The following is a 13,755-nucleotide window of genomic DNA, read 5'->3' on the forward strand; positions in this document are numbered from 1 at the left end:
GTCATTCTTATTAATCACCCCAGTAGTTTTAATTCTGGCAAAACATGTATACTGTATTTATATTGATTTCAAGTCTTGAGAAGAACGAGTACCACGAAGTTTCAGAGTTCAGTCCCCAGCCTACCCTAAACGTATAGTGTATCAAAAGAAACTGCTGCTGCTGATTTCACTATGGATAGATTTAGCTATAGATCTAGCTAATAATCCAGTAGGCCTATCACCAAAATTCACCCTAATCTTGATTTGCAACAAATAGCGTAGCTCTTTCCTGCAGTCAAATGACCAAATCTCCCTCTAGTGGCCTCATGGGTGGAATTATTCATATTTTTCATAATTGTATAATTCATAAACATGTATTTTTTTAACGCATAAAATCCGGTGTTTCTTTGCAAACGGTTTTGTTATATTTCAGTATTCTGTGATGTATACAAAGTGTAATATTGGGATGCCAACTCAAAATGGAATACATTTCAACTCTATATCTGACACGGTACAGGTGTCTTCATTTATCAAGCCCATAACCATGTGTGTGAGGTGTATACTTTTGTTTCAAAGGGTGCGTTTGTAAATCCACTCTGGCTATCTACGCCGATTTCCGGGCACTCTCGTCTGAGTGTGCAAGAGCACAGAATAACTGAGCAATTTATGACCGGTGTCAGTAAATGTTGGCAAAAAACATAATTTAATTGTTGCCAGCAGCACAGTTAGTCAACAACGCTCTACATAACATGAAAACCACCTCTGCTAGGGCGAGTAAAATGGTCAGAGTGAGGTGTACTGTTATTTGTGTCTGGAAGTAGCTAGAAAGCAAGCAAACTTCAGCCAGTTAGCTTGGGTGCTTAAGTGCAGTTGTGAGGTCAGAAAGCTTGGATCAACCCTACTCCTCGGCCAGAGCGTCCAGAGCGTGCAGTGTGTGCTCTGAAAAAGCTATGAATTTACGAACGCCCAGAGCGCACTGGTACTTCAGAGTGAATTTATGAACACACCTAAAATAGATTTGTTTAAGACTACCAAGAAACATTGTGTGACCCTGATTTAGCCCACTGCAGTAAAAGGCTAATGAACAAAACATGTCTTGAAATAACAAAATATGACTTGTAAGTCTGTTAATTTAATTTAATTCTCAGACTTTCATACACCACCTTTAAACGAAACACACATTCTAAAATACGATAATGAACCATCTAGGTTTGGGCACATCCTCATCAGAACAGACATTCAATATAAGATACATTCTCTGAAGTTACCCAGAACTTGGATGTATAAGCATAGTCTCGAGGGAGAGGAAATAAACAGAATACCATTGGCATATATTCACTGCAAGCAACATTCAAAGAAGTGTACAAATTCCAGAAGAAGTGCCAAACTGAATGTAAATGGTCAAATGCAATTATACAGATTGATGCCAGGTTCTGTGAATGGGTTTTTACCAAAGATATCCAAGTAAATGTTTTAGGGGAAAATTATAATCCATCATACAAGGGAGCAAGCTATTCTTTAGCAGCAACTGTTCTGGATTTGTCCAACTATTACAGACACAGAGATATTAACAGTACAGAAAGGACGTAGCCCCAACCCATCACAAGTGTTGAACGATTCTGTGGCCCTTTAGTGGTCATAAGAGATGCAATGTGCGCATGTAACATAAGTAATACAGTCTTAACATTTCTGAGGGATTTTTTTCCTTACTTTTTATTTTGAATATACACTATATTGCTACTAAAAGCAAGATATTATATCCCAAGAAAAATACTAAACAAAAAACAATAGAGACCACAGCAACAAACCCAGCAACAGAAAGGGGGAGTCCAGGGGCACATTGCATTGCCTGCTACTTCACTATAAGTATGGGAGCAAATAAGCTGCTGCCACATATATTCAGCATCAGCGGGCTTTGTTTGTGACAAAGGGCATGTTTGTGTGTCACTGTGAATCCTCCATATGAGAGATTATTGCATAGGTTTGTGAGTTCTTAACATTTCAAATGATTTTGTATTGTAAAACCATCACATCTCTTTAACGTTCTTTTCCCCTATTGTACGTCTCCCTCAGCCAGGCATGTGCACTGTGAGAATACACTGCTTAAAGTCTTATGAATTAATCTCCCTCTATTGAAGCACTTATGAAGTTATGTCACTAGGTTAACCTTTCTGAGAGATACATTCTTTTGCATGATGTTAAGAATAGATTCAGCAAATGCTTTGCAGTTCCGTCTTCAAGTTTATCTGTTTGTTAAATGTACAATGAATGGCTTGACCACAATTTCTCTCTACCTTCATAACGTTAACTGGGTTTGGAAAATAAACACAAAGTCCCCTTGCAACAGTACATAAGTGACAATGTTGTTCCCCTATGTCCAGCACAGAGTCATACCATGGGTCCTATTCAGTCAACAGAGCGGAAAGTGGAGAGTGGCAGATACTATAGTATTTGATCATGAGCCCCCATTGAAATAGGAGCCATGACCAAACTGCACTTTAAAATTGTATATCTGTAACTAAAACTACAGCAACATCATAAAATAACAACTTAAATAATATAGTAGGAAAATAAATATCAATATTATACCAACAAGGCTTTTAAATAGTCATTATCAACATTGGAAGTCAGTGTGTATGATCCAACCCCTCCGTGTCATATTCATCAGGGAGAATGTTGTTCATCAGTCCAAGGGGGTGACCTCTATCAATCTCAGGGGATCACCTACTCATAAGTTACACTGCTGGTCCATACTTATTGTGAACTGAGTGTTTCAGGACAGAACATATGTAGTTGTATCTAAACAATGCTATATTCTCTGGTATAGGCGTTAGCTAAACACCTTCCACCACATTGAAGTCTGTTTGGAATAACATTTTGGGTGGTTTCAAGTTATTTGGTCGGTCTAAAGTAGCTTCCTGCGCAAAGTTGATTAGGATTGCTCTCATCTGAGGGACACGCCTCTCTCACAGAGCTAGCTGTGGCCATCTGAGACTAATAATTAATTAATAAATCCTGTTTGTGTCAGTGACTATGTGACACTGATTTATATAGCACACTCATTTGACTAATCTCATCATAATATAGAAATATCTCACATAAACTGTATGTAACATCTATTAATAATGATCTATTGATGAAGATATTGTTGACTTATCAATTGATACTCTACTAATGGATGCACATTTGAATATTGCAACCAAAATTATTTGGGAACACTTGTGCTCTATAGATATGAACCATACCTGCAGGTTGATGCTTGAAATCCTAGACAGAAAACTTAGAGGGACATCATCCTCACTAGGCTCTCAGATGATACTTGGCTCTCAGATGATACTATATCAAGTATGGGAAGTGAACAGGAATGAACAGGGCCAAGTTGTGGTGCTACAATAACAACATGTTCAATGAACAAACAGTGTGAGTGATAAGAGTTAGGAAATAGTTTAGGGGAGGGGATCCTCTCTAACCTAAGGTACAATGTATCTCACACAACAACTCAAACTTTGATGTTAAACATACTTGAAACACATTGGCTATTCTCTTAGAGGTGCATGTTATTTTCCAGTCTGGAGAGGAATGATTCTTAAATACCCAAGTGAAGAGACCACTGTTAGCTTGTTTATGTTTTTGAGGGGTGTGTGTAGTTTCTGGATCTGAGTGGGAGTTAGGAGCTGTCACCAGTGGCACGCTTCTTGCCTAAATGGCTGGCAGAGTCTCTGTTGCGTAGACCAGGCTGGATCTTATACATGTGTGGACCCATGGACCACTGCAAGCTCCCACGGCCCTCCACTCCAGTTGGAACGGCAGCAACAATAGCAGCAGCAGCCGAGGGGCAGGGCTTGTTCTGCAGCAGCTGGAAGAGAATGGTCATCTCTGGGCCAAGCCTGGACACCATACTGGCCCTCACCAGATCCACAGTCTCCTCATCACAGTCCATCAGGCTCTGGAGGAGCTTACCGTAAAACCTACAAGAGGATGCAGCATGCATTTTTGTTGCTGTACAATTTCAAAGTATGTTTTGGGAGCCCACTGAAATGTATTTGCTTCAATAGAGTGAGTGTATCAAATACATAGCTTTTGTGGTACTAAGATAAAGTTAAACAGAAATGGAAGCCCTTTGACCCACGTTTTCTAGGAACTCACCTGTTGGGGAAGTGGCTTGGGAGCTGTGCCACCTCTCCAATGGCATCTGGGTTGATGCGGGCGATAGTGCAGATATCCAGCTTGCTGTAGCACTCCTCCTGAACCTCTGAGATCATTCTTTGGAAGGTGGAGCAGCGGCGGATGGTGGGGAACACCTTTGAGGTGATGCCATTGGCAATGCACTTGAGGCTCTCTTTCACAAAGGCTTTGCCCTGCACAAAACCACATATCATAGTCATACCACAGAACATGACTCAACTTCAGTCAACAGGTTTAATCTACTGCGACATACTGTGTCAGATTTGAAAAGAGAGAAAGAATTACCATACCTGAGTGTCAAATTTAGCTGCACTGTACAGAAAGGACTTGCAGATGTCGTGCATGCCATCTGTGTCACACGTGGAGTTCTCCAGACAGGCGAAAGCTCCACAGCCTACTTGGAGGGCACTGTTCAGACAGCGTGCAACGTCAGCTGTAGACAGAGGGAAGGGATCATTAGCAGGGGGCAGGCTACCATACACCTCTCAACAAGAATTGAAAGATAATCAGCCTGTATTGGTTGTGAACCAAACAAGGAAGTGATCTGATGAGAATTTACATGCATAGTTGATTCTATGCCGATATCATCAATATTCAGACAAATTACAACTTGACTGGTCACTGGACACGTCAAACCCTTTAAGACTGGGAGACAATTTAGGATAATTACATTTCCTCTTCCTGGGAAAGAATTTTATGGATATTCCAGCATTTTGGTTCTTGGAACAGACTTGTGACCAACTGCACCAAAAATACCCAAAGGTCTCTTATGGAGTCATGGCATGTCACACCCACTGGTGCGAGTGTTGCTTATTCAGGATCAGGTTCTGCTGACTTTCACTTTTGGCACCAGACCCCTTGTTTCCATTACCCTCATATGTGACAAGGCAATAATATTATGCTCAATTGGAAGGTGTGCCAAACCACCTCTGACACTCATCACCATGAACTGTGCACACTTAACAGTACAGTCAAGTACCCTGCCCTCCATGGGTCACTGCCCCATTCCTCAGAAATAGATCTAATGTGCATGTGTCACATAAATATAGCCTCAGACTTAATATTAAAGAGCAAGCTGATATACACAGCTGTGTAAACTACTCTGACGAGGCAAAGATCTAAAATATCCAGAAAACCCCCAAATGTCTTCCAATGAGTGCCTCTAATGTCCATTTAGTAAGACTGGGACAAGTTCATGGTAAGCATACAGCAATTGTGACAATGAGCTGATGTACTGTATCACAAATGGATGCACTCTCGTTCATTGAACCTTTTGGGTCCAGCCGAGCCCACACTAATTAACTAGCAAATCAGCAATGAATCGCTATGGCTGTCAAGCAGATAAGTGATCTCTAAGTGGTACAACACTCTAATCACTAATCAAACTGTCCCTCCACCGTGTTTCTCTCAGGTCGTTAGATCATTTCCACATTCTGTGGATGCACGCATAGAAATATAGAAATTGTATTTCTAAAGATGCACACCCCTTCGATATCTCTTATTGGTAGGACCAAGGAGGCCAATGTGGCAGATACTTAGTCTGATGTAACCTCTGCATTGTTTTAAATAACAAATAAGGGCTTAATGATCACACCTAGATAACACCTCATTCATTGCCTTATCTCCTAATTTAGGCCTTTCACTGCTCTGCTCATTTTAGGGGACTGTTAATAGAACTGCCTTTCTGAGAATGTAGGCTATAGAAAACCATCTCATATACACATTTTTGGAAAGAGTGCATGAGCACTTATTCCATCAACTAATTTACCGGTAAACAGAATACATGGTGGTAGACAGCCCCCTGCAATGTAGACCTAGGCCATTAATTTGTATTTTTTTTTGTTATTGCTATACAATATCATCACTTTTAAGTGGCCGTGCTTAGTTGAAAGATGTTATTTTCACTTTATTAATTGCATGGGAATACTATGGGCAGTTTCAGTTGGCAAGCCATTGAAAAGGGACTTAAAGGGAGCCTACTGAATGAGCATAGAAAATGTAAATCAAGGACACTCCATTTTGTATGATACAGTATGTTACAAATTACAATTCATATGATATGTTACGAATTGTAATTTGTGCAATATGTTACGAATTTGAAAAACGTATAATATTTTATGAATTCCAATTTGTTGTGGCTAACCTTAGCTAGGTGGCTAGGTGGCTAATGATAACATTTGCTAAGTGGCTAACATTAGCTAGGCTAGGGGTTAGGGTTAGTGGTTTTGTTAATTCGGATCCTTATTAGCTTTAGTAGAAGCAGCAGCTACTCTTCCTGCAGCCCATAAAAAAAAACCATGACAAGTAACAAAACACTGATACTGATAAACAAGGACAGTCACACAAATGTAAAATGCAATGATATACAAACAATACAACAAAAAACGAATACAAATAATACAACAAAAAATCTGACTGTTAGAGTGTGTCTGCTTGTGTGTGTCCCCTCACAGTCCCTGCTGTTCCATGAGTTATTTCATCTGTTTTTAAAAGGCAATTTTGCTGTTTGCTTGATTATTGGAGATGGAAGAGAGATCCATGCAATCATGGTTCTGTATAAAACTATTCGTTGCCGTAAATTTGTTTTGGACTTGGGTCCCTGGTGGCATGTCTTGTGGGGTATGTATGGGTGTCTAGTTAAATAAAGGTTAAATAAATCAAATAAATGTATGGGTGTCTGAGCTGAATGTTATTTGATTATGTAGACAATCTAGAATTTTCATCACAGTAATATTTATCATAAAACTAGACAAGATGCAGTACATTTCTTGTCAACCCTCAATCAGGAAAGACTGACATGCATGTTGTTGATGTTAGTTCTGTATGTGCAATTAAGGGCAAGGTGTGCTGCTCTGTTTGGAGCAGTTAGGTTAGCTAACATACTAAGTAGTTGCAAAGTAGTAAGTAGTTGCTAATTAGCTAAATCTGTCCGTGATGAGATTCGAACACACAACCTTTGGGTTGTTAGAAGTTTGCATTATACGCCAACCGATCCACCCTGACCAGCAACCCTACTTTTGTTTTTGCCTTAAGTAACCTTCCGTGTTATATCATAAATAAGTGTCCTGGATTTACATTTACTATGTTACATCTAGTCTATGAGACCAGACTTGGAATGAGTGGGTGGGGACGTGCATCATGCCCAGTGGCGATGCGTCATTCAGGGAAGGTTGAGCCCCACCTGTTTAGTTAAATATTTTTTTTTTAAATGGCCTGTTTTGCAGTTTTGATAGAACTCCTGGTCAATGGCCAACATTCTTTCAAAGAAATGAATGTCTCCACAGAGAAAGATATAGGCCTCTAGTGGCCAAACGGCCGTTTTAGCATGGGCAGCGCCATTGAGCGCTTCCATTTTAATGTAGTCAAGGATGGCTACAGGCTGCCACTTTTTTATTTTTTTTAGGAACTCAGTCGGTGCCTCAACTTACTGTTGAGAGTTAGAATAGTAAAATATACAGTTCGAAATTTGGTTGTGCATCAACAGTTCTTCTCTTGTTTAGTCAGTCACTGACAGTCAGTCAGTTAGCTATGTCAGCTAAAAAAAAAATATTGTTAAGTTAGTCTAGCCAGTTATCTAAACTTGTAGTAATATTGACCGAATAAGCAGAGCACGCAGAGGGTGGCCCACATTGATTTTGTTAGTCACGCTCACTCAAAATGTGTAGAATTGCAGGAAACTATCTTTAAAACTGCCAACATTTCTATCCACCCCATGGCTAAACTCGTAGAATTTCTGGAAATTAGATTTAAGAAATGCTGAAGTGTTTAGGGCCCCCAAAAGGCTAGAGCCGGCCCTGAATGTAGTCAACTGAGTGTGACTTCCAACTTCATTGGCTGATCCCTCCAAATCTCGCTTAGGGCCCCCAAAAGGAGAGAGCCAGCCCTTAATGTAGTCAACTGGGTGGGACTTCCAACTTCATTGGCTGATCCTTCCATTAGGAGGTGGACAACTTCAAAATGGAGATTGCCTCAATGGTGCTGCCCGCAGATGCTACAATGGCACAGATACAAAAATGAGTACTCTATCTATCTCTATGTGTTTCCACCCTCTTTGCTTTCACTTTGATAGGCCTATCCCCTTCAAGTTTGTTCTGGCATTAGGTGCTTCATTCATCCAGTCAAGACCCTAGCCAGTAGCCACAGGTGGGTGCAGTAGTCCGTATTTATTTAGCCTACAGCAATAGTATCTTCACTTTACACTGGTGACTGCTTTGAAGAATACCAATACATTTAAAATATGATGGGTCCATAGTTGTTTCCAAACACTTGTAAATCATTTATTTTGTGGTAAAAAAATAAATATCTTTAACAGTGCGTAAAGCAACATTGCAGGTAGACTAATGTATGACATTTGCAACACTGAAACGACATTACTTGTTGAGTACGTGACACAATCTATAAGCAAATCAAGTGTTTATAATACAGTAAAGGCAGTGACCAAATAATCATTGATGCATTGATCCACACGATACAAGTGGGTTCACCTACATCAATGCATTTCCATATCTGTCCTAAAATAAATATGAATCTCTCTCATGTTCTCTCCTCCGGTCACTCATCGGGTTTAACCAACCCACACGACCATTAATTCAAAGACATTTGTTCATAGACCATTTATTCAACATCTGATGGTGGTATACAGCTTTCAAGCACAGGTGTCAGTCACTGCGAAACTCGCACTCATCTGTTGCCGGTAAAACACCGGTAACTGTGAGTAACCTATCCTTGTTCTAGCTATTCATTATTCTGTCGATCAAGGCGTTCGTTCACTTGGAAACAGAGCTGCATATCATGAAATGGCATACATTTCCCCCCCATACTGTGCAGTGCATACAAGGTAATATAGGATAAAAAAAACATGTGCATGAGAACACCGCATCCGCTCAAAAATATGCAATATTGTAAAAGAGACTGTTTGTTACTTACAAGGTGTATTTGCTGAAAAGCGGGCTCTTCTGGGTGAATACGACTCGTTCTGATCCAGTTCATATGCAGATGCAATCAGCACCATTAGAAGAAAAAGTCCGGTCCTCAAAGGCATTATTCAATAATCACTGATGATCTAACAAAATACAAATAGTGTTTCTTGCTTATCTTATTTATAGTTCATACAGCTCTGAAGATGTACAGTGCCGTGTTTTCAACAATGTAAATCTATTAGGTTACTAAGTAGGCTACCATCTACACAATGCGGCTTCCCTGGACCGTACACTGATTTCTTTTGACGAGCATGACAGATAGAGCGCTGGTCTGCATGGGTTTATATCGGACTGCGCACATTACGAGTCTCCTGGTTAGCCCAATCAAAACACAGCATCCACGACCACGCTTTCTCTCTCCACCACCCTGCTTTCTCTCTCCAGTCGCCTAATTGATTGATCATTTTACTGTAGCCTACATTGAAATTCAACTCATGTGGTCTTGGGTAGCCCATTACGCGACAATGATAGCCTACATACATTATTATTTCAGTCGATAAAACAATTAATCTTTAGTGCCTCTTGCCATCTCAAGTCAAACTGAGTTCATTAGCCTATTTATTCAGTCAAAATTGACATTAATTTGTTTTTATAGTCAATGCCTTTCGGTCTATCTGTTCTCTTCAACCAACCGTTGACTGGCATATTCACTTGATTGATTGTTCATTATGTTTCTGTGCGCCATATGCAAACTTCAGTAAGAGTGAAATAGATTTAATGTTACCTGATGTTACCTGAACCCATGCAAACCAATATCATATAGTCCTTTTCTGCTATTTCCATTTGCTAAAATAGACAGGACAGATTGGTGGTAACATTGACACTGGGTAAGTTCTCGACAACCAGTGGCATGGTCCAGTCCAATTTATGTCAACACGAATGTATCAATTGCATCTTGAAACAATGCTCAATTACTTTATTATGTTTATTTATTGCCTACCGGAATGAATAGATGACATAATGTGTATACGTTATACTGCTTAGGCTAATAGATGTGATTTAATAACCTGCGATTTTAGTCAAATGGCTTGCGCGCTTTGTCGTACATAAATGTCTTAGAAAAAATATCAACTGAAGTTATTCAAATGATTAGACTTTTATCGCATTGGCATTTTGCTGAACCATGCTCAATAAATGATACCATTGTTGGTTTAACGGATAGAATGTATTTAACATTGAGATAAACTACCTCATTATTGACATAAAGTATGTTATGTATGGATAACCATCATTGTTGACGTATTCCCTGCTTCGCGGCATGCCGGTGAGAGACTTAGCCAGACACGGATCCAAACGAGTTGGAGCTACATGTGCCAAAGGGATGCCAATAAAGTGTCATCCATGTCTGACCATAGCAACATCCTTGATCTATTCAAACATTAATCAATGGAAGGTAAACAAAGCCTATTAGAAACGTTTGGTTAACTGAATTCATGTACTTCAGTGTCAAATTGGTGATATTCCACATTACAGTGGCATTATGCCAAGGTGTAATGCTGGTATCTCCATGTCAGTACATCCATCCATCTACCCATTTGTAGATTTATGTATAGCCTATGCTACTCTACTAGAGTGACTTTGGTGTAAAGCCAATGTAATACCTGAGTTTGATCCTCACTTTCTAGTCTAGGAAGCCGCTATGTGCAGGCTTTGGTTTCAGTCCAGCACTAACACACCTGATTCAACTTATTGTATTTTTGGACCAAACCTGCCCATTCTATTTCAACAAGAGAAATACATATTTATCTCTTATCTAGACATCTTTATATCGAGGCCATAATAGCATTAGATCTGGGAGACAAGGGATAGAACATCATCCTGTTTAGAATCAAAGCATTTGATCAGTTGAGTTGTCTTTCATGTGGCACTACATACACAAATACACAACTCTCACATATATCTAAATTAGTAGGTCTATAATATCTCCACAACCTTATATTGGCGGAGTGCTTTTACATTAGTGAGCCCTCATTCACATTTTCATAGGCTACCTTGTGGAATATTATAATTACTTTTTTTTATTAATATATATATTTTACGGTTATGGTATAGGTATTTTCTTCATAGGCAGTCCCAGGAAACTTCCAAACGTAATAGAGGCCCAATATAGAATTCTTTCACTCCTGGAAGTCTGGGCCTCAGACACCATTTAATAATTTACCTTGTTTCAATTTTTTTCATGACAGCAAATGTAAACTGGAACATACGAATGTGCCCTTGAGTGCTTAATATAAGAAATGTAGTGCCATTTTGGCTAAAGAAAGAATCCATATGTTTGCTCAGCATTTTACATTAAATTACTTGTTTTCTTTTCTGGTGTTTCAAAGAAGAAATGTTCAAAGGCTTTTATAAAAGCATCTCTCTCTCTCTCTTTGTTATGATTGCTTTGGCGATGGTGATGCTTTAACCCTGATTGGTTTTACCCCAGAACACCGTTCAGAGCCAGGCACTTTGCCAAGTCTCCTCTTGGCAGCTTGTCTTTACAGGGTAGTTCAAACATGGCAACATAGTCTCTGTTAGATATCTTTCATAGAAAATCCAAGGCTGTCCACTGTCATACAGAGACGTACTGCCCTGTGCTGCAGTGCAATGGTCAAAATAGTTCATCAAAATTTAACATCCCAAATTAATTAAACATAGATCCTTAAATCTCAGGACTTATTGAGTGGCTATACCTGGGACTCTCTAGAAGTTGGTAAAATCCCTCTTTATGAGTACTCAAGTAAAGAATCTTCCTTTGGGAACTTAGCCATAACACAAACCCATTTCAGGAGACAATATCTGTGTCGTCTGGATAAGTGATAGTGAATCCCCTTGTCATGCTGAATTAGGTAATTCCCCTAATTTCCAGAATACAGCAGGCAGAATAGACTGGCATCATGCTAGTATTGAGAGCAGAGTTCAAAGACAGGACAAATCTGCCACAGAGAGTGAATACTCAATCACCTGGCGTAGCACAACATGGCAGCTTTGCATTCATTTACATTGAGGTAGTATTAACAGATTTTCAGATTACAAGGCACTTTGCATCCAGTCCTGTCTGTAGTCCATCACAGATGGAAAGTATTCATACCCCTTGACCCCTTCAGAAAGTATTCATACCCCTTGACTTATTCCACATATTGTTGTGTTACCTGAATTCAAAATGGATTAAATATTATTTTTTCTCCTCACCCATTTAACACACAATACCCCATAATGACAAAGTGAAAACATGTTTTTAGACATTTTTACACATTTATTGAAAATCAAATACAGAAATGTCTCATTTACATAAGTATTCACACCCCTGAGTCAATACATTGTGGAAGCACTTTTGGCAGTGCTTACATCTGTGGGTCTTTCTGGTTGAGTCTCTAAGAGCTCTCCACACCTGGATTGTGGAACATTTACCCATTATTCTTGAAAAAATTCTTCAAGCTCTGTTAAATTGGTTGTTGATCATTGCTAGACAACCATTTTCAGGTCTTGCCGTAGATTTTTAAGTATATTTAACATTTTACTGCAGTGGGATAAATCAGGATCACACAGTGTTTCTTGGTAGTCTTAAACAAATCTACTTTGAAACAAAAGTATATAGCTCACACCCATGGTTATGGGCTTATAAAAAAGAAGACACCTGTACCATGTCAGATATAGAGTTGAAATGTATTACATTTGGAGTTTGAATCCGCATATTACACTTTATATACATAACAGAAGACTGAAATATAACAAAACTGTTTGACATAGAAACACTGGGTGTTCGGCAGTTTAAAAAAGAATAATGTTTATTAGTTATGAAATTATGAAAAATATTAATAATATTCCACCCATGAAGACACTAGGTTATTTGACTGCAAGAAAGTGCTACGTCAAAACTGTAACTCGGCCACTTGGGAACATTCACTGTCTTCTTGGTAAGCAACTCCAGTGTAGATTTGGCCTGTTGAAAGGTGAATTAATCTTTCAGTGTCGGCACTGAAAAATTTAAATGAAGTGCTTTGTAACATCAAAACTAGTGGCAACTGAGCTGCCACCAACTCGAAGGAGATGAAACCTTAACTTTGCTGAAGTATTTAAACACAACATCCTGAGATGTTTTGAAACATTACATGGTGTGTTGTAACACCACTTAATTAAGTGTTGTGCAACACCTTGCCAGGGACTGGGAACACTAACAGAAAAGGTTGAAAACACTATTTTGGTGTTTCGAGTTCTGTTTAGTGCAGAAGTAGATACCGTCTCTATTGGTGTTGTGTCCTCTCTCTAAAGCTTCTAAACACCATTATGATGTGTTGAATCGTGTCTAGTGCATAATTAGATCCCTTTTTCTGAAGTTTGGGTGTTTAACATTGTTTTATATGATTGATCATTTGCCATTTTATACTGTTTTGGCAAGCATTGTCAAGCACAGTGTTCAAACCACCAGTAGTAATTAGAGATTGACCTGTAAGAATTGAGGATTCTGTGCTTGCCTCTTCCATTGACAATCATGCATGTGGGAATGGTTGCTGTCTTCATAGAACGTCAGTTTGCCTCACGGTTTTGATATCCATTCATCATGATCCATTATACGTCATGGCACAACAGGCTAAACAAATATAGACATATACTTTTCTTTCTTCAAACA

At 39.1% G+C, this 13,755-nt stretch overlaps 1 protein-coding gene across 1 annotated transcript; it reads right to left on the bottom strand.

The window, feature by feature from the left end:
- Window positions 1-3,646: 3,646 nt before the first annotated feature.
- stc1 (stanniocalcin 1) lies at window positions 3,647-9,205 on the bottom strand. Its single transcript, XM_039012805.1, has 4 exons — window positions 9,091-9,205; window positions 4,455-4,597; window positions 4,126-4,337; window positions 3,647-3,947 (listed from the first exon to the last, which is right to left on the bottom strand). Exons 1-4 carry the CDS (start codon window positions 9,203-9,205, stop codon window positions 3,647-3,649), a joined length of 771 nt encoding a protein of 256 aa, XP_038868733.1.
- Window positions 9,206-13,755: the final 4,550 nt, after the last annotated feature.

Source organism: Salvelinus namaycush, chromosome 18, assembly GCF_016432855.1.
Source record: "Salvelinus namaycush isolate Seneca chromosome 18, SaNama_1.0, whole genome shotgun sequence".
NCBI lineage: Eukaryota > Metazoa > Chordata > Actinopteri > Salmoniformes > Salmonidae > Salvelinus > Salvelinus namaycush.

Excerpts from the sequence above, each read along its gene's own strand:
- stc1 (XM_039012805.1), bottom strand. The coding sequence starts at position 9,205 with ATGCCTTTGAGGACCGGACTTTTTCTTCTAATGGTGCTGATTGCATCT. Across the intron at positions 4,338-4,454 it reads CAGCTAAATTTGACACTCAG|GGCAAAGCCTTTGTGAAAGA; the intron begins GTATGGTAATTC and ends GGTTTTGTGCAG. Across the intron at positions 3,948-4,125 it reads CCAAGCCACTTCCCCAACAG|GTTTTACGGTAAGCTCCTCC; the intron begins GTGAGTTCCTAG and ends ATCCTCTTGTAG.